Source organism: Lampetra fluviatilis, chromosome 41 (assembly GCF_964198595.1).
Source record: "Lampetra fluviatilis chromosome 41, kcLamFluv1.1, whole genome shotgun sequence".
NCBI classification, from domain to species: Eukaryota; Metazoa; Chordata; class Hyperoartia; order Petromyzontiformes; family Petromyzontidae; genus Lampetra; species Lampetra fluviatilis.
In genome coordinates, this window is record NC_136315.1 from 2465763 (window position 1) to 2490552 (window position 24790).

General features: G+C 57.0%; 2 protein-coding genes across 15 annotated transcripts in view; one reads left to right on the top strand and one right to left on the bottom strand.

The window, feature by feature from the left end:
* LOC144946434 (ankyrin repeat domain-containing protein 17-like) overlaps positions 1-16297 on the top strand; it is a 102099-nt gene extending 85802 nt beyond the window's left edge. For 11 of the 13 annotated variants that reach the window (XM_078875287.1, XM_078875290.1, XM_078875289.1 and 8 more), the window contains 16 exons: positions 1679-1854; positions 3172-3334; positions 3957-4052; positions 5276-5392; positions 5782-5950; positions 6246-6448; positions 6659-7002; positions 7230-7457; positions 8083-8232; positions 8798-10965; positions 12118-12249; positions 12643-12816; positions 13833-13883; positions 13984-14150; positions 14810-14998; positions 15500-16297. In XM_078875287.1, the coding sequence (XP_078731413.1) occupies positions 1679-1854; positions 3172-3334; positions 3957-4052; positions 5276-5392; positions 5782-5950; positions 6246-6448; positions 6659-7002; positions 7230-7457; positions 8083-8232; positions 8798-10965; positions 12118-12249; positions 12643-12816; positions 13833-13883; positions 13984-14150; positions 14810-14998; positions 15500-15559 (4587 nt within the window). In that variant the 3' untranslated portion in view covers positions 15560-16297. The remainder of the gene's footprint in view (positions 1-1678; positions 1855-3171; positions 3335-3956; positions 4053-5275; positions 5393-5781; positions 5951-6245; positions 6449-6658; positions 7003-7229; positions 7458-8082; positions 8233-8797; positions 10966-12117; positions 12250-12642; positions 12817-13832; positions 13884-13983; positions 14151-14809; positions 14999-15499) is intronic. The other 2 variants (XM_078875288.1, XM_078875296.1) reach the window with 2 other exon arrangements.
* A 2488-nt stretch (positions 16298-18785) lies between these two features.
* LOC144946435 (A disintegrin and metalloproteinase with thrombospondin motifs 3-like) overlaps positions 18786-24790 on the bottom strand; it is a 79052-nt gene continuing 73047 nt past the window's right edge. The window contains exons 18-22 of one of the 2 annotated variants that reach the window (XM_078875302.1): positions 24658-24790; positions 24222-24429; positions 23878-24007; positions 22252-22356; positions 18786-20495 (exon numbers count right to left, since the gene is read on the bottom strand). In XM_078875302.1, coding sequence (XP_078731428.1) covers positions 20050-20495; positions 22252-22356; positions 23878-24007; positions 24222-24429; positions 24658-24790 — 1022 coding nt within the window. In that variant the 3' untranslated portion in view covers positions 18786-20049. Of the gene's footprint in view, positions 20499-22251; positions 22357-23877; positions 24008-24221; positions 24430-24657 lie in introns of both variants that reach the window. The other variant, XM_078875301.1, reaches the window with a different exon arrangement.

A 24790-nucleotide genomic window follows, 5' to 3' on the forward strand; every position in this document is an offset into this window, starting at 1 on the left:
CGCTGGGCTGGTGGGGGCCACTTCCCCTGTGCTCGTGGCAATGAGGCATTGCTCTGCACCAGTTCCTTCTGACTGAGGCCCCAAAGAGCACCCAGATGGTCTTGGGCTGAGCTTGGTTGAAGGGTGGGGGGGTTGGGTTTCCGGTGTGGGGTGGGGATGTTTGGGGCACCCCCTCAAGTGACTAATGGGTAATTAGAGTGAGCAGGAAGTTCCCGTTTGGGTAAACAAACAGCCTCTGGGTTGAGGCTGGTTTCTATTGGGGCTGAACACGAACAGAAGGGAGGGCTTCTTTGATGGTTGTGAAGCGGGGCTCCCCCTGGCGTGCGCACGCTGCGCAGGAACTCCTCCCCTTAAAACCCGGGACGTTCCAATGTACGCATACGGTTAAAAGAGACGAACGCCGCTCGCAAATGGTGTAATAATAAAAAATGGCAGAAGAAAATAATAATGGTCAGTTTAACACGTGTGCTTTCACGACCAATATTATTTATAATAGTTTTTTTATGTTAGATTGCGAAAATATAAAACCCACAATTGTAAAAGTTGTAAGTTTACTCTCCAACACCGGTGTGCTGTACTAGTAACGAATTGGCGTGTTGTGTTTACGTGACAAACCTTACTAATTGGTGGTATTGGGTGGTGGCGGGATTAATGCCCCATTTATATTTACGCGGTCTAAACCAAAAAATCCTCTTATGAATAATTATTATAATCATTACAACGCCATTTAGCATGTTTGCATTGCTTGGTTCAATTCCCTCTTCTTTCCTTCGGTGTTGGATCGTTCCAGCAGTGCTGATGACGTATGCACATGCTCTGGCCCATCCTCGCATTTCCCATTCCCTCCCCCCCACATAGTCAGCCACGCCGCCGCGGCTTGGTTTTATGCAAAGCACCTGGGTCCCTTGCTGTAACGGATACGGGGCGATGCCACCACCAGGGCCGTACGGGAATGACACGCTGAGTCCCAGCCGTGACTCCAGACAAAACATCGCCCGTTGATCGGCAGACACGTCCGCACACGTTCTCGCACATGTCCGTTTCCACGTGTGTGCGTTTTTTAAAGCGAGTGGCGTAGGAAATGTCAAGGCTTTGCAACGACCTGACGCCCAATTGCGTGCGTGCATGTTGCTGTTCGCTCGGTGCTCCGTCCCGATTGGCCTAGTCTCTCCAGGTCTCTAGACAAGTTGGTGAGCGATTTGGTTTGTGGTAGCGAAGCAGTCAAGTTTATCTGGTCTCCTTCACGTATACATCTCTGCATATATGCAAACCATCGGCCCCATGGCATTTGGGGCATGCATAATTTCTATGCAAGAAAAGACTTGCCTGGTCTCATCAGCAGAGCCAGGCTTTGCTTGAATCAATGCTGGTGAATTGCCAGGCATTATAGGCAAAGATCCTCTTTTTAAGATGTGGGTTCTAGTTCAATGCAAAATTATATATATTTTCTAATGCATATAAATAGACTCACATGTAGGTCTCTATGAGAGGAGATTCTATGAGTCTCTATGCGTGTCTTTGTGTCCCGCCGATGGGACAGGATCGCGATGAGTGGAGGCTTTGGGTTGCCCAAGTGTGTCGGACCTCGAAAGAATTTGACGATCGGACCCCGATATTTCAGAGGCTTGAACGACGCCGGCGTCTGAAAACCTTCAACTTTGTGCCCCCCCCCCGGCAGACGGGGCTGACCCCGCTGATGGAGGCTGCGTCCGGCGGCTACGCCGAGGTGGGGCGCGTGCTGCTGGAGCGAGGAGCGGACGTGAACGCGGCGCCCGTGCCCTCGTCCCGTGACACCGCCCTCACCATCGCCGCCGACAAGGGTCACTACAAGTTCTGCGAGCTCGTCATCTCCAGGTGCGTGCGTGTGTCTGCACGTACCTGTGCGTACCTGCGCGTACCTGTGCGTACGTGTCCCTCGTGTGTGTCGGCGCGCTGCCGAGTTTGATTCCCGCTCGCGGTCAACGTCGGTGACAAATATTTTAACCGGTGCTGGGCCCTCCCCTCGGCTAGGTCGACTCAGCCTTAAATGAGTGCCCGATGCGGTGTGTGAGCATCAGCACTGGGTGAAACGAAGGCTGCTTGGCGTGATGAGAGACACACCACCCCCTCGTTCGTATGTGCCATGTTGGCCTTCTTCAAAGGTGCTCGTTAACAGGACTTGCCCCAATAGTCAGGCTGTAGGGGGATCGATGTCGTTGGTTTTGTGTGAGTAAAACACAGCAAGGTGGCGCAGGGGGTCATTCAGCCTCTTAACACCTTGGTCTGTCATGTAACCTCCTACCGTGATCTGGCAGCGAGCCTTCAGCTATTCACATGGCCTCAAGTTCACCTCGCCTGGCACAAACGATGAAGTCATGTCACTTCCACTTAGTGATGTACGGCAGCTGATGTGCGTGTGGTACGATTAGCAAATTGCTCAACAATCCTGGCCTAATATTGGAATCGCATGCGTGTCTTGCCGTCCAGCCACAGATTTAAACTTCAGGCCAATGCCTGCCCATGGTGCCTTTTACACTTGCGCGGCTCTAGCAATGTAGGCCGAGGCTTCTTGGTGTCGGGTGAGCAGGTCACATGACACACACAAAAAACAAAAATCCCCCGTATAGCCTTATCAGACTGTTGGGGCAAATGCTGTTAGGGAACATCTACGAAGGCCAGAACGGTACACGAGGGAGGGGGTGAGTGGACAGCACCGCCCGACCGCCTTTCTCTCCCTAGTTGCGGTGTTTACACAACACACCAGGTACTTAATTGAGGCTGAGGGGAGGCCCAGGACCGGTTAAAATAATAGTCGCTGGTGTTGACCATCAGTGGGAAATGAACTCGGGTCACCTTAGTTCGTAGCGCAGCACGCTAACCACTACACTACCGCTCCCCGCGTGACACGCACACCGAGCCAGATTCCAACATCGCCTCTACGCCTAAGGCCAGCAGCACGCCAGCACACCAGCGCCCGCCTACCAGCGCTCGCCAGCCCCCCCTCTTTCCTTTCCTCTCCGTAGGTTGGTGCCTGGGCGCCTCCAGCCCGCGATGCCCAGTGCAAGTCTGCATGGCACACGGCCTTGCGCGCCTCGTTCAATACGCCCCCCCCCACCCCCCCCGTGGTTTTCCCGGTCGCCTTGCTTCTCCTTGTCGGTGAATTTGCCCGCGTGCGCGTGCTCGTGCACATAGGGGCGCGCACATCGACGTGCGGAACAAGAAGGGCAACACGCCACTCTGGCTCGCGGCCAACGGGGGCCACCTGGACGTGGTGCAGCTCCTGGTGAACTCCGGTGCCGACGTGGACGCCGCCGATAACCGCAAGATCACGCCGCTCATGGCCGCCTTCCGCAAGGTGAGCGGCACTCGCTCGCGGTCAAAGCGCAGCCGCCATCGGAGGCCTGGCTCTGCCGATGGCTGAGAACGAGATGGTTTGGCGGTACCAACATTGATGAATCCGTCCAATTCGCCTGGACAGCTGTGGGTTAATTGTGTTGGTCTGCCATGAGCTGTGGTTGTCAAAGTCATTGTGAATCTGCTGCTCAAATGAGCATTGAGGAGGTTCCGCGTCTCACATTTTGAGCCCTGAGCCAGTAGTGGAAATTTCTTTATTCTATGGCGGAGGCAAGTCTATCCATATTGACAACTGCCATGGACTTATTTTTATTGGCCCTGGAGGAATGATGGCCTGAGTCAACCCCCAAACCATCCAATTGAACTCCGCAACCTTCCAGTTGCGAGCAGCTCACAATACCGCTGAGCCACCCGGCCGGTCCTCAAGTCTCTTTGGGAGAAACATTGCTTCGTTGTATTGATTGTCGAGTTGATTTATCGCTTGCTGAATTTCCCCATTGCCTGCCGCCGCTGGTGTGCGGTCACTTCGGGCGTGGGACACGCCCTTCGGTGGAAGGGGCTTTTCGTGTGGCGTGTGCGCGAATAAGTTTTTGTTCGCTTGCGTTTTTGTTGTCGCGCTGCAGGGTCACGTGAAGGTCGTGCGATACCTGGTTAAGGAGGTGAACCAGTTCCCGTCCGACTCTGAGTGCATGCGCTACATCGCCACCATCACCGACAAGGTACTACCATTCCCGGCCTCGAGCGCGCGGCCACGCGGGCCACCGTCCCACGGCCATGGCCAGCGTCCAGGTCGCACGTATGGAACAACCGTGGAGGCCGTAGCACGAGTGTGTGCTGGGGGAGAGGGGGGAGCGGTGGCGCAGTGGTTAGCGCACTGCACTACCAAGCCGTCAACCCGAGTTCAAATCCCGCTCAAGGCCAACATCGTTGACGAATATCAAATCTGGTCCTAGGCCTTCCCTGGGTTGACTCAAGATGAGTACCTGGTGCAGTATCTAAACATCGTCACTGGGGAGACAAAGGCAGCCAGACTTGGTCGTGTTGGCCTTCGTAGGTACTACTCGCAAACAGCACTTACAGTTTGTGTCGGCTGCACGGGGAAACTTTGTCTTTGTCAACGGCGTTGAAAATTACCTTCCGCCTTTTTCACACAGCTCTGTTGCCTCTCATGGTGACGCTAGAGTAGGAGTCCGGCTGAATGAACACAGTGCAATTCATATTCATGTCGCGTAAATGCAACCGTTTTTTCAAGGCACGGTACGCAAACAGTGGATATGTTAATTTCATACAGAAAGGTGATCGGTTAAAAGTTGAGTTAAAATGGGAGATCTTGAGGGATGACCGCACAGACGGCTGGGGAAAGGGAACTCCTGACAACGGGGGCAGCAAAGGAGAATGAGCAACCTCCCACAGGGCCCAAAGGATTGGCTTCTGGAGCGGAGTGCGCATGGAAAGGCGCGTACAGCGAGATGAGAGAAGAGCTGTGCGAGAGTACATGGGGTAAGTAGAGAGCAAAAGGGAAGAGGCAGGAGAGTGCGTGGACGTGGGTTGAGTGAGATGAGAGGAAGAGAGATCTGCAGGGGCGAGTATCGAGGCTCTTGAAGACCCTGAGTGCGATGTGGTCATTGATCCGCAATTGCATTGGGAATCGGTGGCGGGATCTGAGCGTTGGGACGGTGTGGTCTCGTTTAAGGGTGCGGGTGAGGGATCTGTCGGCGGCATTTCAGATCGTATGGAGGTGAGGGAGTCCGTAGAGGAGACGGGGAATGTGGTGAGGTCACGGCCGAGGTTCTCGGTGGCGGCCGGGGCGTGGAGGTGGCGGACGCGGGAGACGTTGCGTAGGTGGACGTGTGCGAGGTCCTTGCACGGTGGTTGAGATCTATGGGAACGGAGGAATGAACCTCGGCTTTTTTGAAGTCCCTTGCCGTTTGGCTGTGCTCAGGAGCTGCTGAAGAAGTGCCACCAGTGCATGGAGATCATCGTCCACGCCAAGGACCGGCAGGCGGCGGAGGCCAACAAGAACGCGTCCATCTTGTTGGAGGAGCTCGACCTGGAGAGGGTAAGGGTCGTGCTGCTCCGCCTTCACCCCGGCTACCACCCCCTTGACCAGGAATTCTAAATGTCGATGACAGTTTAGCAGGTTTACCGTCACGGTTCGAGCTACGGGAACCGTGGAATGCCCCGTTGTACTTACCCCGAGTTTGCCGCAAGTTCCTGCGGCCTGTCTTGACTTGTCGCTTTCCTTTCCCCGTGCCGCACCTTCGGCTGCATAGGGAAATCGCTGCTGACGCATCCCCGCATCGCCTCCCAAGATTTGCTTTCAGTTTAGGTTTTTTAAAAACCTCTTGCGAGCATGGCCATTTTACACCGGGACTGTTACTGACGGTGGTTTATGCCGCTCGCCTGCCCGTGCCCGTGCCGCCGCCGCCGTTGCTTGCGCTCGCACAGTCTCGCGAGGAGAGCCGGCAGAAGACGCTCGCAGCCAAGCGGGAGAAACGCAAGGAGAAGCGCAAGAAGAAGAAGGAAGAGCAGAAGAGGAAGGCCGAGGAGCAGGAGGCGAAGAGCAAAGAGGACACGGATGAATCGCACAAGAGGGACGACGGCCAGCAGAAGAAAGGTGAGTCAGACCCGGTCTAGGATGATTACCTCGTTATCCAGGAGTGCCCACGCTGCAGCCTTTATGAGGAGGGGTCCCGCTACATTGAGATGCTTTTTTGTTGGGCACGACGTGGAAAAATTAAGAACCCCCCCCCCCCCCCCCGAAGAAACCCTTGCAGGATAGAGGGAGAATGTACAACACTCGGCGGTCACTCTCATGCTCACTCACTCGCACAGCAGTCGCCGCACTGTTCCACCAAGCCGGGCGGCCCATCGTCTCGTTTATAACCTCGTTTGTTCGGCTGCCTGCACAGAGGAAGAAGAGGACGACGACGACGACGATGACGACGAGGAAGACGTGGTCCCCCCGGAGCCCCCGAGCGCGACCACTACCACCACCATCGGCATCTCGGCCACGTCTTCCACGCTGTCGAACGCGCACGGCAAGCGAGCCGCCCTCAGCGCCCCCGCCGCCACGCCGGGCCCCAAGCGGAAGAACCGCACGGACGTCGGCGTGGTACGGCACACGGTCCCCTTGCCGGGAGCGCTCGCGTTAAGCGCGTCCGTGACTTGGCCCAGCGGTAGCGCTGGTTTCAGAAGTTGGCGCGTGTAAACATCGACGCCGGGGAGACGAAGGCGGCCCGGGCTTGGTGCTTCTCGCACTTGAACGGCGCGTGACCCAGTGGTGCATTATTAAGGCTCTGTGGCGTTCGCTTCCTCTCCCCAGGCGGCACCAGCCACCTCTGCCATGCTGGACAGCGGCTTGACGGCGACTCCGCAGTCCTCCATGTGCCCCACGCCCGTAATCAACGGCGAAACCAAGGCAGGCGAGGTGACGGGCGGAGGCGGGTGCGGCGGCATCGGCGGCAGCAGCAGCTGCAGCAGCAGTAGCAGCAACGGCACGGTGTGCAGCAGCAGCAGCAGCGGAGAGGACTCGATCGGAGTGGCAGGGAAGGCCGGCAAGGGCAAGGAGCGCAAGCGGAACAAGGCCAACGCGGCCGGAGCGGACCACGAGGGGGACGGCGACAGGAAGGCCGTCGGGCCGATGGGCACCCAGAAGCACGCCGCCACGTAAGACTCGTGTCGTTTAAAATTGACTGGGTGACGTCACGGGATCTTTAATGTCTGCCGCAGCCACTTTAGATACTGACGAAACAGCTCCCTCGTTCATTATTGAGTCGATGGGGCGTGGCGTGCGCCGGCGCCTCCGCGGCTGCCCGTGGAATCGCCGTTTTCACTCGGCAAGTCTGTTTCCCCCGTCCTTAACGCCGCTTCTCCGTGGTGCCATGGTCGCGCAGGGCGCTGGAGGTGGCCGGAGTGCTGGCCGGCGCCGGCGGCGTCGGCGGCCTGCACGCGGTGGCCACGGTGGCGGCGAGCTTCAAGGCCGGCGTGGGCGCGACGGTGGCGGCGAGCCTCAAGGCCGGCGTGGGCGCGACGCCGCTGTCCTCGCCCAACAGCAAGCTGAACCTCACGAGCCCCAAGCGGGCGCAGAAGCGCGAGGACGGCTGGAAGGAGGTCGTGCGGAGGTGCGACGCCCTTGCAACTCTATTTTTTGCACGCAATTGCTGACCTCGGGGCCAAAAGGCCGAATTGGGCAGCAATGAAACGGCTGCATTTAAGCTGTAAAAAATAAGAGAGCAACATGGTTAAGACGATAGCCTGGGGGGGAGGGCGGAGGGAATGCAACGCTGGGAGGGCCAGAAACGAGAGAAGTATTGTGACCTGCAGTAGTGTGGTGGTTGCATGCAGTGTGGATGAGATGAAAGGGTCTGGCATGGGTAGAGGAATCGATCAAATTCACAGGAGCATTAACCGTGGTTACAGCAATAGAAGAGTGTTAAGGAGCCAACTGATCGTTGGCGAGCGAGTTCAATGGAGGGAATCGGCGAGTGCTGCTGCTCTCTAAACTCTCTGCTGTGCAGTGGAGGTCGAAACTTTTGTACTCCACTCCGGATACGACGGCAGCATTCCGGCAATCCATCTGCACAAATTCGGCTACAGAATCACCGAATCGCGGCGCAAACCCCGCCACCGCGTTAAACCGCCGATGCCGTTCACCGTTTGCCTCGTTCGAAGCTCCGAGGGGGTGGGTTTAGCGCCCGCCTCTGCACTCCGTTGATTCCACATCCCCTCTCCTCGCTCGCCCCTCAGGTCGAAGAAAGTGGCCGTCCCGTCGACGGCCATCGCGCGGGTCATCGGGCGCGGCGGCTGCAACATCAACGCGATCCGCGAGTTCACGGGAGCACACATCGACATCGACAAGCAGAAGGACAAGGCCGGCGACCGCATGATCACCATACGGTGCGCACCGCGGTGCCCGCGTCACCCATGCACCGCGAAAGTCGAATTATTCGAGTGCTTCGCAGCAGTGGCACCCGGGTGACGTCGCTCGCCGCACGGACGCGCCGAAGTGTGTGGGGGAGTGATACCAGCGGCGGCGACGTCATTGGCTTGATATTCATATTCTCTCGTCTGGGATCGCACACGGCGGCGATAAGCCAGACTAATGCCCGCTCGCCATGTGCTGCGCAGGGAAAGCTGCCACCGGGGGTTCTCCTAGGCTAGACCACACGACAATCATTGCCCCCTACTGGCACACACATGGCTAAGTATTCCATGATGGAGCAAGGCTTTTTAACATGCGTCTTTGTTGACACTGCGCACCCAGACAAGCGAGAGAGTGTCAGGCCATGCGTTAGCTGTACATGCGTTGCATTTGCCACCACGCCTCCAGGTTAATTTAATTTCCAGCTTTGTGCCGTAATGACGATGATGATGATGATATCGCTCAACCGTTATCGGACGAGCGTGCCTCGCGCCGAATCGGAACGGGTCGTGAACGCCGTTGTATTGTTGTTCGTTTCAGGGGGGGAACGGAGGCCACGCGCCAGGCCACGCAGCTCATCAACGCTCTCATCAAGGACCCAAACCAGGAGATCGACGCGCTGCTCCCCAAGAATCGCGCCACCGGCAAGGGCAGCGGCTCCTCCAAGGGCATGGGATCGGGTGGCGCCATCGGCGGCACGTCCGGCAAGAACCCTCAGGTGAACGCCACCTCCGCCGCCTCCCTCACCTCCGTCTCGTGCGCCGCCACGGGGACAAGCGTCACCGTGACGACCACGATGACGGTGGTGGCTACCAGCGCAAAGGGGCAGCAGCAGCAGCAGCCGCAGCACAAGCCACCCACCTCCGCCTCGGCCAGCGTCGGAAACTCACCGGGCGGCGCCAACCAGGGAGTGCGCCCGTCATTCCCGGTGCCCATCTCGCTCTCGTACGCCAGCCCGCCCTTCCCGCACGCCCACGCGCTCTTCGCGGCGCAGGCCTTCCAGCACCCGCGTCTCCCCGTCGCCCACTTCGGAGGCAGCGCCTGGGGCCCCTTCCCCGTACGGCCGGCCGTTTCCGTGGCCTCCCCGGCCTCGGGCGTCCCCAGCCTGGCCGGAACCTCCGGCCTGCCCGCGCTGGCCGGCAAGCCCGGCCTGTCGCCGGCCGCGGCCAGCGTGCTCGCCGCCGCGGGGTCGACGCATGCCGCCTCGAACAGCCCGAAGCACAGCTCTGTCCGCAAGCAGCTGTTTGCCAACGCCACTGCCACCACGGCGACCGTCACCTCGGCCGCCCCCTCCTTCGTCACTGCCTCCACGACCACTGCCTCCACGGTCTCCGTGACCACGACCTCCGTCGCCACGCCCACCACACGCCCGCAGCCCAGCGGCGTCAACGTCGCCGCGTCGGCCACCAGCAGGCTTCCCGGCAACTTGCAGTCGTCCTCTTCCCCGTCGCCCACACCCCAGCATGCCGCCAACGCGTCTGCCAACGTTGGCAATCAGCCGTCTGTGGCAACGCAGCAGCAACAGCAGCAGCAGCACCAGCATAAGAACGCGCAGGCCCCATCGGTTGCCACGCACGGTCATCCCGCGGCTGCAGTGAGCGTGAAGGAAGCGAATTCGAGAGAAGCACTCCCGCCATCCATGACCACTGCCTCGGCTCACCCGCCCCAGATGGGCTTCTCGTCGGGCAGGGCGCCCACACCCCAGCTGGGCACAGCGACCGTGTCCAGCTCCTCCTCGGCCCACGTTGGCAATAACCCTACCTCCTCGTCCGCCTCCGCCCTCGGGCACCAGAGTTCTCCGGACGTTCTCCGACAGCCCCACCCGCAGTCCGTCCAGCAGCCCACGCCCAGGGCGGTGGCGGCACCGCCGCCCGTCAGGGTCGCGGGGCCCGCGCCGGCGCCGTCCGTCTCCGCCCAGCCGCAGATGGCGCAGGGCATCAACGTCCCGTTCGGCGTGGCCCAGCCGCCCCCGCAGTCCGCTCAGACGACCCCCGCGTCGTCCGCCCAGCCGCTCCAGACCGTGGCTCCGCCGCCGCCGCAGCAGCAACAGCAGCAGCAGCAGGCGAGTGTGGTGCGCCCCATCGTGCACGTGGGCGCCGGTCACTACCAGACGGAGCAAGGCGCCGCGCAGCAGCAGCAGCAACAGCAGCAGCAGCAGCAGCAGCAACAGCAGCAGCTGCCGCACCAGGCAGCCGCGTCGGTGCAGCCGGGCCCCATCCAGCGGCCGCACAGCGTCCCCTCGGCCTGCATGTCGAGCCAGAGCCACGCGGCCATGGCTGCGGCGGCGGCGGCCCAGGGCACCTGCGTCTCGGCAGGCGTCGCTCCGTCTGGCTGCACCACGGCGAGCTCCATGCCCCCCAGCTACCCATCGGTGCCCCTGCAGCAGTACAGCCCCTTCAGCGGGAGCTACTTCGACCCGACGCACCTCAACACCGCGGGCGGCGGCTCCTCGGCGGCGGCCGCGGTCGGCGCGGCCAACGCGGCGCCCCCATCGTGCGGCCCCAGCTGGGGAGCGGGCAGGTCCATCAGCACGCCCGAGCCGATGCTGGCGTCCGGCGGCCAAGTGAACGCCGCCGCGGTCAACGCCAACGCCTACCTGAGCGCCAGCGCCGTGCTCAGCCAGTCGGAGCCCTCGCTGGCGGCGGAGGCCGCTGCAAAGGCGCCGGGATTCAGGCCCGCGGGACCAAGGCCTACGCTGAGCCCGACCGGTGAGCGGCCGTCCCCGTGCGCGAGTGTCCAACACGCGCGCTATGCTCACGGCAGGTTGTTCCCAGGTTCCAGAGCTCGTCGGTCGTTACCAATGGCACCGGCCTTCGGCTTGCTGATGAGCACCTTCGCAAAGTGCACAGTAGGTCAAGTTATGCATCAGTGGTGTGTGAGTCGGAGATAGACTTGGGGTGCGACCGCTGGTCTCAAGTCTTTATGGGAAATCGCAATCTGTGGTTTATTTTGGGGACCGCTTGTCTAATTCTTTATCAGCAACTATACTCGCCTCCAGGGGTACATTGGCAAACACTAGGCTATACATAGAATCACTGGTTTCTTAATTATATACGATTTATAAGTTCCAGGGTGAAGCGGTGGAACTGTTGTTAGCACACTGAACTGTAAACCCAGCTGAGTTCGATTCCCCGCCGTGGATATCATCGGGGCGAGTGATATTTGAATAGATCCTGGGCGCCCCCTTGAGCCAATCACACTGACCGGTTTGAGTGACGTGTGGACAAACCACCTCCACGGCCGACATGGTGTGTGTGCGTGTGTGTGCGTGCGCCCACCCATGTGTGTGTGCACGTGCTCCCACCATGTGTGTGTGCGCTCCCACCCATGTGTGTGTGCACGCGCTCCCACCATGTGTGTGTGCGCTCCCACCCATGTGTGTGTGCACGTGCTCCTACCATGTGTGTGTGCGCTCCCACCCATGTGTGTGTGCACGCGCTCCCACCATGTGTGTGTGCGCTCCCACCCATGTGTGTGTGCACGTGCTCCTACCATGTGTGTGTGCGCTCCCACCCATGTGTGTGTGCGCTCCCACCCATGTGTGTGTGCGCACCTGTGCCCACCCGTGTGTCCGGGCCTTATGTTCGTCGTAGTGTTGCAGCTAGCGCACCGCGCGATGAAATTAGCGACCCGAGTTCGATTCCCGCTCATGGTTAACATCGGTGACGCATATCTCCTCTGTCGACTTGGCCTTAAATGAGCGCCTGTTGCGATGTGGGGGAGACGAATGCTGCCGGGCGTGGTGCTGGCCACCCCACCCTTTCTGCATGCCTTGTCGGCCTTCATAGGTGCTCGCTATCTGCGCTTGCCCCAGAAATCTCTTTTTCAAGGCCATAAGCGGGATCTTTGTCGTTGTCCAGGACTCATGAGCCTGGAGGCCCAGTTCCACCCCGGAGCGGCCCCGGGGTCCGTGCCGGTGCGAGGCCCACCGGGATCCGGCATGCCTCTTGGCACGGGACCAGGGCAGCAGTTTGTGCCCGGCCCGGCACCAGGTATGTACGGCAGCACCGCAACGTCCGATAACCTTTCGTCGGATAACTCTTGTCTAATGACTTCTACCTGATAACTTTTGTCTGATAATGTCTCGTAATGCTGTGTGTACACCAAGAGAAGTGAACTACAACCGTGCCCTGTATTTAATTTTAAAAAGTCCTCGCTGCATCTCAAGACTCATTTTAAGGAGGTTCCTGCTCTAATCTGATGTTTGGCCAATGCCATTGATCAGCGTTTGGCGTCTTGTGGGAGCAAACTGTTGTAGCATCTGGAGAAATCCCATTAATTCAGTAAAATCTCCGCACAGATAGTCATGAATCCATTGCTTGACTGAAATCTCCCTGGGCCCCGCTACCTTATTCACCCAAACGCCCTTGTTTAAAAACCCGCAGGTCAGCAAAAGCCCGTCGGGAGCGGCGGGCAGGACCGCAAAGTGCCCACGCCGATCGGCACGGAGAGGCTGGCTCGCATCCGGCAATCGAGCAACATGACGCAGCTGGGGCCCGGCATCGGGGCGGGCATCGCCAACCCCCACGGAGGCATCTGGAGCTTCTCCAACACGCTTGGTGGGAGGGCCGCTCGGCTGCGGGCTTCGGGTTCGGCTTCGTGGCCACCATCGCCTGGGCGGGGGCGGTGGCGGGCGGTGGTGGCGGCGACGGTGGCGGTGCGGGGACGGGGGGGGGACTTGTGACGGATTTCGCGCGACGCTCACGTTCGTCACCCCCCCACCCCCCCGAGTATCCGGGGGTTTGACGCGGTATTGAGTCGCGTAGCTGCCGTGAGGTTTTTGAGGGTGAGCGCGCGGTGGAAAGGGTTACCGGTGATGCCTATAAGAGCTAAGGGGAGCGATGAACGCCGGGCCCTGAAAATCTGGCGGTGTTGATAACGGTTGTTGAGTTACGCGCGACGTTATCTGTTATGTGGGAGCAGTTCGTCCGCTAGAGTTGTGCGTCACGTCGAGATGTGGTTTTGGCCGTGGTTAAGCCGCGCAACATTTTAAAATATATTTATTGAATACATCATCACTCTACGCACCCCATCACCGTTAAATACATTGCAGGGTAAGCGTATACGTAGCTTCGTATCGCGTGCCATCAGAGTAACATGAATATTTTACGGTTAATGATAATGGCCAAGCAAAATGACACAGTGTCCCTGGTCATTGTGGTGTTATCATCTTACATTGATTTCCTTTCCCGGGGCTCTGAGTAATCATCTGCCAGCAGGAGAGTCACGCTGCTCGGGCATCGAGGGATCTCACGTTACACTTGTGCATGCTCTCTCCTGGAAGCAATTTTTCTGCCTTCAGCCGTTAAGCGAACATTCGTACTTTGCATAAATTAGGCAGTGACCGGTGTCAACGTGCATATTCACATAATGTGTATGAGTATAATGTGTATGAGTATAATGTGTACGAGTATAATGTGAGCGTCAAACCGGTGTGTAATTCTTGCTCGGACAGTACTGGATAGTTGTTCCGTCACGAGAAGCCTATGTAAATACGGGTGTCTCTGCATAGGCTCGGTTATATTGGCGGATGCCGCTGTGTCTTGACAATTGTCCTGACCCCCGTCTCTTTCAGGACTGCGGCAGAGTTGGCCGGAGAGGGCCCACGTTTACACGCGACAAGGTGGTGAGCCCAGCTTAGGGGCGCCCCCTCGGTCGCGCGCTCCATCGCGCGTGGAGGAAGTCCGCTGACCGTTGTGTCTCCGCGCCCTTTGACCCTCTCGCAGAGAACATGTCGGACTGGTCGCAGACGCCCGTCTTCCGCCACCGCCCGCCTATCGACCCCTGCGTCTATAACCAGCACCAGCCGATGGAGAGGGACAACACTGGAGTGATCAACCCTTCGAATTTCCAGCCGATTCCAGGGAACTACATGGACTTTCAAAAGGCTGGGGTAAGGCTGCGTGGTGTGTCAAGCGGAAATGGTGGCTACTGCCAAATGTAATTATTTCCTAACTGCCATGTGTGCTGGCAAAATCAAGGTCCATTTTTGACAAAAAATTCTAATCGCTTAATTGGAATAACTGAAAACAACATTGACCCATGCTGAGTCACTTTGTGCTACAAAGGAGCGGCTGCCATCAGGGGGGTTCCCTTGGCTGAAAATATAATTCTGAAGCTGGCCTTTGGAATGCTTCGCTTGAGATGTTGATGTAATGTACCTTGAGTTTCTAGGGCATTTAATTGCCCTTAAAATGCCAGTCCTTATCCTCAAAAGTGTTGCTGACGCACGACAGCTGACGCACGACAGCTGACGCGCCACACAGCTGACGCATGACAGCTGCAATTCCTTCGTCCTTTCAGCCGCACAGTCATTTCGCTTTTGTCAAAACATCCTTTTGAGAATGATTTCAGAACTCAATTTATTGACCGTGGTATAGTTACCTAATTTATTTTCATAACCTGGTTTAAAAAAACTAATTTTTATTTTCATTCCCAAATCCAGCGTGTAATTTTAACGAACCGTGAACAAAGTAGTTCACGGCACTCAAGTCAATTAATCAACTCGGTTGACCATTCGACTCGACATTCATTCATTTGCGTTCACCACAGACTCTCCCCATGTCGCTGTACGGGGGGGCCCTGATCCGCCCGGGCATGCCCATGATGGACGGCTCGATGCCCGGCGTGTTTGGGGGGCCCCGGGGAGGGGGGCCCGGCCCGGGGGGCGCCGACCCCAACTGGAGCCCCCTCCTCAAGGTGGTGAACCCGGCCGACGCCGGCGCGGCCCAGAACCAGCAGGCAAGCGGCACCCACACTCGCGCCCGCGTACGCACACACGCACGCACACACGCATGCACACACGCACCTGGTCATGCGTGCGAGTACCTTTGGACCCATTCGCCAGCAGTGTGCACGCACGCACTTGCGTTAATAGCAAGCACAGGGCGTTCGTGAAGTTAATTAACACCCCCCCCCCACCGCCGCCCTGAGGGCACTGGCCTGCCCAGCGAGTGGGGAGCGGGCGAGCGAGTTTCTGGTGCTCGGTGGCAGGGAGTGAAGCCCAGGCCTGCTGGGGCCCCCTGCTGGCTGCAAGCCGTTCACCCAGCTGCCCTTGCCCAGGCATGCACTCCGCCCGCGCGGCGGAGCGCGGAAAACAAAATGGATGACGTATTCGCCAGATTTTTCGTGTCGCCTCCTTGCGTTTCACAAGCCATCGCTTTGCAGTGTTTGTGCCTGACCGTAACGCCGGGGTGGGGGTTCACATGTTAACGATTCGCATGTTTGTGTTCACGGCTTTAGATGTGGCCGGGGCCCTGGGAGGCCCACGTTAACAGCCTGCACCTCAACCACATGGGATAAAGATAAACAAAAAGCCCCAAAAGCTTTCCCACTGCTGTCCGCAAATCCCCGCCCGTCTCTCTCCGACGACGCATACAGGAGCACATTCTCCGCCGGTTACTTCAACAAAGCCTGTACGTGGAACCACCCAGGGTTTTGATGGTTTTAATTTGCTGCTGTTTGTCCTGACATCTGCAAAAAAACCGTTATTTTTTTTCATTTGTTATTTTATTTTATTTTTTTTATTTTACACGAAAAGTTACCAGTGATTCGGTTCAATTTTTTTCCGCGCCGTTGCCCCCCCCCCCCCCGCTGAATTTCTAGCACAAGACGGGCTTCACAGATTTTCAGCTGCCCAGACGAAAATAGTGAGTCAAGGAACCCCCTCTGTAGCGAGAGAGAGAGGGAGAGTGAACAGGGAACGGCAAAAGGGGGGGAGGGCACCCTTGATGTTATTCGCCTGAGATAAGTTGCATACGATTCGAGTGGGGTATCCTGCTCGCTTATAACCAGATTAAAGATGACGTAGCGCAAGGAAAGGGAGGGAGGGATGGATGGAAGGTTAAGGATTTAACATTTAACTTTAGATTGTTGAAGCGGTGTATGATGTACCGTTTACACACACATGAGTTGGCGAACGTTGAGTTTAAGAGTCGGCCTCTAGGGGGACTCTGCTCTGTGTAGACAAGACACTTAAATGTGAAACTATTTACCTTCATGTTCATTAAACGTGGAAGAAGTTCATGCATAAAACTTGTGATGCCCCGCGTGCTTATTTGACGGGAACGGCGGTAGATTGCGACGCGGTGGCGCACGTTGAGGGGTCGCGCGGAGGTCAACGGTCGGACGGTCCCTGCGACACTCTCCCTAACTGCCAACCACTTCCTCTTGCTCAACGAAGGCTGCTTCTCTCCTTTCCCTCTGCCAGTTGTTTGTAACTCCTCGCTCTGATCATTCCCACTGCTCACTCTCTGTTCTCCTCTTCATCTCATCGTGGCGAGTCCTTCCACGTCTTCTCCACCGCTGACCCCACCCCCCCACCCCTCTATCCCTCGTTCCGATTCCAGTCTGCCCTCTTCCACACGGCTGATCATCGGGGCGTGTTGTTCCCGGCACGTGTCGTCCCACTTATGAGCGCCTCCCTGTTTGCACAATCCGCGCGTTTTGAACTGTAGTGTACGGGGTGTGCCGGGGGGGGAACCTTTCCCTACGGAGGCCCAACTACAACTTTGATGTCACGCTGGCGGCTACCACACGTCCGCGCAGACACACACACGCACACAGCGCGGTCGCGCCCGTCGCTGCGAGAGGCCCTTACCGATGACGGAGCGCAGTGTTGCCAGGTTAAAAAATATTCTCCCCTTCCAGTATCCGATCAGCGCAACTAAGATGCGTGCGGTGGCAGACGAATATGGTTTGCGAGCAGTTCCCAAGCGGTGGGCCCTCAAGTGGCCACAGGCCGTAGGTGCCACTCAGTTGAGGGCGACGCATTAATCCAGGAACATGTTTTCCCCCCATCGAGACTCCATGAATTGTCACGATTCTGGTTCCGACGATTTTCTGTCCGGTGGTGCATTGTAGGTCTCCCATTGGTCGCGGGGGGGGGGGGGGGTGGGTCTTTTGAATGAACCTGGGCATATACAGATCTAAGGAATTTAAATATCCTCCGTCCCAGTTGGATGCACGGATCCGAAAGCTGAATAATCGATTTGAAACGTTACGACCGTGTTTATGCACGAAACTATGTGTGGTTAAATCTCACCGGGTATCCGTAATTGAACCAAAATACCCAACGTTGGAACCAGTGTTGGTGGTCATTCATTTTCACCCTTTGGGAACCGTTCACAACATTTTTTTACTTCCACAATGAACAAACCAAGTTGAAGCTTAAACCGCCACGCCGTGCGACGCCGTACGACGCCGTGCGACGCAGAGCACCGAGAGAGTGGTGGGATGTCGGATCGGTGCCACGAGGCGCCGTCAGCGGCACAGCGGACATCTCTCCGGACTGCGCCGTCACGCCGAGCCGGTGAAATAAATGCTCCCCTACATTATGTACAGTACATACATTATGCATGTTGATTAACTGTGAATAACGCCAATACTAGAGACATGCATTGTGATGTATATGAAGGATTTCTCCACAACTCTGGCTCTCACCTGATGAGGCTGGTTGTAATCACCGGTGAAATGTCATACTCTAATTGTAAATGTCGTGGGTTCACTCTCCAACACACGGGTGTGCTCAACTTGTAACGAATTGGCATGTTCTGTTTACGTGACAAACCTTACTAATTGGCTGTGGCGGGTTTAACGACACATTTACGCGATCTAACCCAATAAAAACCTTAGCTATTGAGTGTAAGATTTATTTAAATCCCTGCGGAAAATGTCTTGAGTATTGTGACCCTTAACCAAGGGTGGTGAATGTGCTTAGTGTGCCTGACCTGACATCCAAGATTGATAAAATAAACTAGGACCAATTTGTGGTAAATAAACAGTAACAATAATAGCAATGATTGGTACGCTTGGTATTATGGATAAATGCTGCACACTGCAGGTGGCCATCGAGATGTCACTGTGCTGGTCGTTATGTAGGTTTTGGGGGTGGGGGGGGGGGTGCCCGTGGTGGTGGTGATGGCAGTGGCTGCGAGTTGAAACTGCTTTTGGCCGAAGTTCACTTGAGCCGAGGCCGTTTTCCTCTGCTGGGAAGTCTGCGCCTTTATCCTCCCCCTTCCCACCACCTCCTCTCTCTCTCTCTCCTGGTTGGCAGCGACAGTTCACCGGGCAGTTAACCGAGCCCCCTCCCTACGTGTACCCCCGGTGTGTCCAGCGTAATGTAACCATCATACACATTTGAGGTTTCCGTAGCCTTGATTTAAAAAGCACGTTCGAACTTTATTGTGCACCCTGTCGTCGTCGTTACGCCTGCTGGTGTGTTGTGCGTGCACGCCGGCGCCGCCGCTGCTGCTGCTGCTGCCCACAAACCGCCTTGGTCTACGACAAGCGCTTGGGACGGAGTCTCAACCGGTGAGCCCGCGCGTCTGCACCCACTGGCAGCGTCCGTCACCCTGTCACAGTCCCAATGCACTGCTCAGCCGCTGTGCTCTACGGAGACCGCGTGGATGGCAGGGGGGTGGGGGAGAAGTGGGAAAAACCCCGAGCGAAGTCGGAAAAACGCGGAACGCCAACGCGTTAGCCGGCACCGCGCCTCCCGCGCACGACGCAGCTGGACAACCACGCGGCGTGCATCTGCATGAAGTTTTTATTTACATCACGTGACGTAACCGGGTCCCGGCTCTCGCCGACGCTCGGCACGGATCGGTCCCGGCGGGCTCTTCCGTCGACGGCTTCTCCGTTTGTGCCTGCAGCTCCAGCTCGGGAGAGGAAGTTTTAAATAAGGTGCAAAAGGAGCGGCGTAGGGTTAAAAACTGCTAAAGACGAAGAGAAAACGTGCGCTTTGGGGAGCCCTCCCTGAATACTTTACACTTGCTGCCAATACACAGGAATACAACTGAGGTGGTGCTTTAAAAAAAAAATCACTTAGTTACACTAAAGCAGCTTATTACAAAACAAAACCTTTAGCTTGCTAACGACAAGAGGCCAATAAATAGTATCGCTCTGCTTTGTTCCATATATATGTACACGTACTATACAAGTCTCAAATGGCGTTGCCCGAGTGTTTCACGTTAACATGAACCGTTTGTGTGCAGCTTCCAAGGCAAAACGAAACTTTAAAGCTACAAACTCGAGCGCCGCTCCCCCCCCCCCCCCCATTCCCAAACGCACGGGGACGGGTTCTGCACGCGGCCATTGCGGATTGCGCAAATACTGACGTGTGAGAGGTATGTACAGTGCTTAATTGGCTTGAGAATGACCCCTAATGCGAAACACATTCTGCTTAGTCGGCCTTCTTTCCACCCCCCCCCCCCCTGCCAACACGACTGGTTAATTGTACACGTCTAACAGGATGAATTTCGTGTTAATTGTTAAATGCCTGCGTTATGTGAAAATGCCATGTAGGGGAGGGGGGGGCGGTTGTGGTTGTGCAAATTCAAAGTGAACGGGTCCACTTAACTGGACAAGGGGGTGGGAGGGGGGGTGGAGAAAAGTCCACTTCTACAATAAAAAGTTAATGCTGAGAATAAGAAAAATAATAAACCACAGCAAGCGGAACGGAGTCCAGAGCTAGAAGCAGAGGGGGGATATTGAAATGTTTGAGATGGTCGTTGAAGCCAGGGGCGGCCCCGGCGCGCGCCGTGAAGTGATCCAACGCTCACTCCAGTGTCCAGCGGTGCGCACATGATCCACGCGCTGCCCCCGGGCTGTGCTGCGGCGGCGTGGATGGCCGGCGACGGAAGAAGAAGTCGTATCCTCAAAAGTGCTCGTTTTCGACAAAGGTGCGACGCGAGCGTGCCCGTCTCTCCCCGCGACCGCAGGGAAGGCAATTCGGCGTTCGCAAACGGGGGGGGGGGGGGGGGGGGGGGGTTGCCGGGCCGGCGGGAGGGTCCTCATGTCTGGCCGCGCGGCCCGTCGGCCGCGGCCGTCCCGTCCTCTCCTCCTTCCCGGCGGTGGCCGTCTCCCTCTCCCCACGGCGGCGCCACCACCTCCACGATCTGCACCGGCTCGAAGTCCTCCTCCGTGTAGCCGTCGTCGTTCGTGTCCCGCCGTCGCAAAAACTCGTCCGCCGTCGTCGGCGCCCCGGGTCCCGGGCGTCCCACCGCGCCGGGGACGGCGGCCGCGGCATTGTTGCCGTGTTCGGACGACGGCGCGTCGAGCGGGGAGAGCGTGGGGTCCGGGCGGTCGCCCCGTGGCTCGCCCGGCTTGGTGGTGACGGAGGAGGAGGCCTTGCGCTTGCTGCAGGACTCGCAACACAGCTTGTTGTAGCCGGGGATGGAGCAGTAGCGCGCCAGCACCTCCATCTGGCAGAAGATGGACTTGTCGCCCTGGCATGGCTCTTCTGCGGCAGAGAGAGAGGGGGGAGGGGGGAGGGCACCGTTTGCGTAACTTTTGGCTCCGTTAAACTTAAGTGCGAGTTGCCAAATGTCGACAGAGGTGGTCGCCCTACGGATGGACTCATCCCCACCCTAAGAATGTGGAGTCTCCTCCAGTGGCTGAGGGCTGCAAACCGATAAATCAATGCAAAGCCAAATTCACTTGAGTTGGAAATGGAGTGGGTCAAGGTGATGCCCCTGTATACACTGCCTGCCTCACGCTGGTCAGTGAGGTTTGGGGAAGGGAGCGAGCCTAGACGTGGGAGCCCAGAAGTGCAGTGCAGCAACACGTGTTGTGTTGCTGCACTGGGCTCCGTGGTGCCCACAAGCTGTGCAGTCTATTTGGCGAGTGGTGCCTTGCCCCAGGCCCGGCCCTCTGCGCACCGTGGAACGACCCTCCACGTGCGTTCCGGGTCACATGGTCTTTACGCACTTCGCGTTGTTGACTTTACGTGCGGCGGCGGTGCAGGAAATGGATTTCAAGAGACGATTCACATCCTGTACCTCCTTCAACACAAGCAGAGTTGCCACATGTTTTGGTTCAAGTGAATCACCACAGGTGAATGTTTAAAAGTCACATGAATCATTAATGCTGCCTTGTAAAAAAAGAACTATCGTGACATTTCTTTTCAGGCTATGGCCTTCCTTTAAAACTTTTGCTGGCATAAGGCAGCGGTAGTGACGGGCGGGTTGTGTGCGTTCGTTTTTGTGTGCCAATGCCACAGCCCTTTCATGTTGTCCGTTTCACCCTGGCTTCATTGTAATTGACAGCGATACTTTCTGCACCAGGTAAAATAAATAAACACGTGGCAAGCGTTTGTGATTGCAATAGTTTTTCCGAAAAGCGCTTTAAATAGAAGACGCAACACAAATAAGTTCATTGCTTGCGCACGGAATCCGCAACGCTTTCCGGCACGCGTTTGTCTGAGGAACTATATTACGCAAGCCGACAGAATAGCCATCGTGGGGGAAAATGCATTGGCTTATTTAAAAAATCGCCCTTTGTTGTCTGGTTTCATTTCCTTCCCAGGTTTTTCGGCAGCGCTTTTGATCGGTTTGGCCGGTTTTCAGAGATCACTAGCCGACTCGTTTTTGCCGTGGGGGTCACTCACGACTCGTTTTTGCCGTGGCCGAGCACTCAACTCGGCTCCCTGTGGTCGTAACACAAATGGCGCTTTGACCAAGATAATGGTGCCTCGGACATACCTGGCAACCGGCTCTTCCAACGCCAAATGTGCGCCACCACGATCATTTAAGAGAAGGGGTTATTGTAATAAATAAAATAGAATGAACCCAGAATTAAATGGACTTGGCGGCACGGTACCCAAATAAAGTTGAGATTTGAGGCTCAAATGCTTTCACAATTGGCAAACCCTGAGGAATGGAATATTATGGCAAAGCACTTTAAAAAATTAGACTGTGGCAACCCCACTCTTGAGCAATGAAATATCACCAATAACAGCGAATTATGAGAACTTTTTGAAATCGGTGGGGTCACAAGTAAATCGGTACGACCCAAAGTTTTAATTAATTTGGCTCGTGTCATTTAGGTGACCCAAGTCACTTGCGAATGAGACTATTCTGGTCTTTTAAGTTCTTGCGTCTGGTTTAAACACGCAGACCTCACTTTTGCTACCTTGGGTCGTACCGATTTCTGCTGTGGCCCCCTGGAGCGACACACGAGAACAGTTGGTGCTGCCATTGGTGCGAAACACTTACTTGGTGAGATTTTGTGAATGGGGCTCTCCGGGTCGGGACGGGAGAGCCACGTGATGCGCGGCTTCCTCTGCACCGCCGTCTCGGCCTGGGCCATGCCGCCCTTCCCTGCCACGACAGACCACACGGGGTCACTGGTCGCGCCGTGCACACATGCGGCACACACGTGGGCGTCACGTGGGCGTGAGGAGAGCAGAACTGGTCTGGTGGACATCAATGTTCAAATCGTCGTTCATCATCATGAACTTATTTCGCACCGTACGTAGACAACACTGCTGATGGGAGGTGCTGCGGCCTCATCGCGTTATGAGAACCGGGCGCAAATACCGAACTTGGCAAATGACTCATTATGACACCCGCAGCGCTGTTTGTGGCTGCCCACTATTCAATTGGGACGAAGATACTCTGCAAAGAAATGACGTGTGTGGAGGCAGCCACCCTCCCCACCCCCTCCACCACGCTGTGGCTCATTCCAGAGCCACCCGCCTGCCACGTGAAAAACAAATGATTCACGATTGAGAAATTGTGTTTTTTTTTCGGTTACTGTTGCCAAATTCCCAAAACATGTTTTGTGCTCAAACTGTGACAAGTGTATTGCAGCTGGCAAAGGCGAAATGGGTTTTTATTAAACAATGGGCATGCTGGAGCAGGATGGAAATAACCGGCCGTGAACAAAAATACAACTTTTTAAAACCGTTGTCTCTTGTACGCTCGTGACCTTGAGCCAGTGAAAAGAGGGCACGAGATTTTCCGCTCCGGCGATTGTCTGGTGCGCGACGCTCCACGTGGCATCCGGTATTGCCCAAGCGCGGCCACGGCTTGGGTGCCACGGTGGCCATGGCCGAGTGGTCAGTGGTGTTCATGGCAAGAAAAGTGCGCGTGTGTGGGTTTTGCCACCGCAATTCCAGTATTCAGAAACATTTCTCCTACACTTCATGGTCTGTCCACACACGAGTGAAATAGACACAAGGTATCTGTTTAATGCTTCTGTAATGTACTGAACTTCATTGTCACTGTACTATGATAAGTATAAAAACCGATTTGACCGCGCAGACTTAAGGTACGGAGTGATGTTTGTGCAATAATGTTTATTTCTGCCGTGACAGTTTTTTTTCATAGATTTATATTTGCTTAATCGCTGTACCTTTTTTTTTTACTTTTGTAATTTTGAGGGCCCATGTCTTGCGAATGAGACACTATAGAAGTGTTCTCACTCGGTGAACGAGATCAACTTTGAAGAGGTGGCAACGCGCTCCGCGAGTCCACATGGAACGCGTTCCCCTGACGGTGCCGATTGCGAGTGCGACATCCGCTCGGAAACTCTCTGTTTAGCGTCCTCTGCCAAGGACCGAGCTTCAGAAGCAAAGTCTTATGCAACCACAGACGCCCCCGTAGTTTATTATTGTGCAGGACATGGTATGCTGAACTGCAGCAACCCGGTAAACATTGTTGCCGCCCCCGCCCCGATAGCCGCTGCGACGATTGGGACCTGGGTCAACATCGCCAGCGGATTTGGTTTGAGCAGACGGTCGCTGTCAGGTACGCGTCGGCACGCGCCTGTTGTGCACGCCTGCTTTGAGGAACTCGCCCCACTACCTGCCTGTTGATGGGTGTGCGGGGGCCTCTCACCTGCGCAGGGGACGAGGCGACACACTCGCACAGCGTCCGGCTTGTCCCCGTCGCACGAGCCAATGGAGTTGTCGCTCGCCCGGCACAGGACCTGCCGCTGCTGGATGCCCTCGCCGCACGACACAGAGCACTGCCGGGTCCAGCACAAGAGCACAGAAACACCCCCCACCGCGTAGCCGTTAGGTGACCGTCAGGGCGAGTGCCGGCGGAGCCCAAGGCAGGGGGCGGTATGACCAGCACTACTTCGCCCACATGCTTCTCGTCGTGCGTGTCCCCGCCGTCATGTTTCGTCTCTGTTCCCCAAAGGCCTCGGCCACCCCACGTGTCCCCCGTGCGTGTGTCACCTGCGACCAGGCCCCCGTGCGCCACTGCGCGGGGCAGGGCGTGCGGCTGCAGGAGCGCCGAGTGTCGGGCCGCTCCTCGGTGCAGTACTTGCTGTGCACCGAGCGGTTGGTGCCGTCGTGCATGGCCTGCACGCAGCGCACCGTGCGCATCTGGTAGCCCGCCTTGCCGCACGTCTTGGTGCAGTGCTCCCACTCCTCCGCCACCCACCTGCCCGAACAATAAAACGGCGGCTCAATAAGACGATGAGAGATCTTATTCTTCTGAAGGACGGGTCGCGCGACAGCCTCCGGGGGTTGGGGTCACGGTGTGCCGTCTTTTGGAGGGCCGACCGGTCGATGGGTGACTGCGAGTGAGTGGGCGAGTCGGTAGCTAACTTGGTGGGTGAGTGGGTGACTCGGCGGGGAACTGGGCGAGCGGGTGGGCCGTGCGCCCCACCTGGGTTGGGTGCACTCGTGCAGGTTGCAGCGCCGCCGGATGGGCTTGGGCTTGCGGCTGCCATTGCAGAAGCTCTTGTGCACCATCTTCATGTTGGACTTGCGCCGGCAGCCATACTTGGTGTACTGTATGC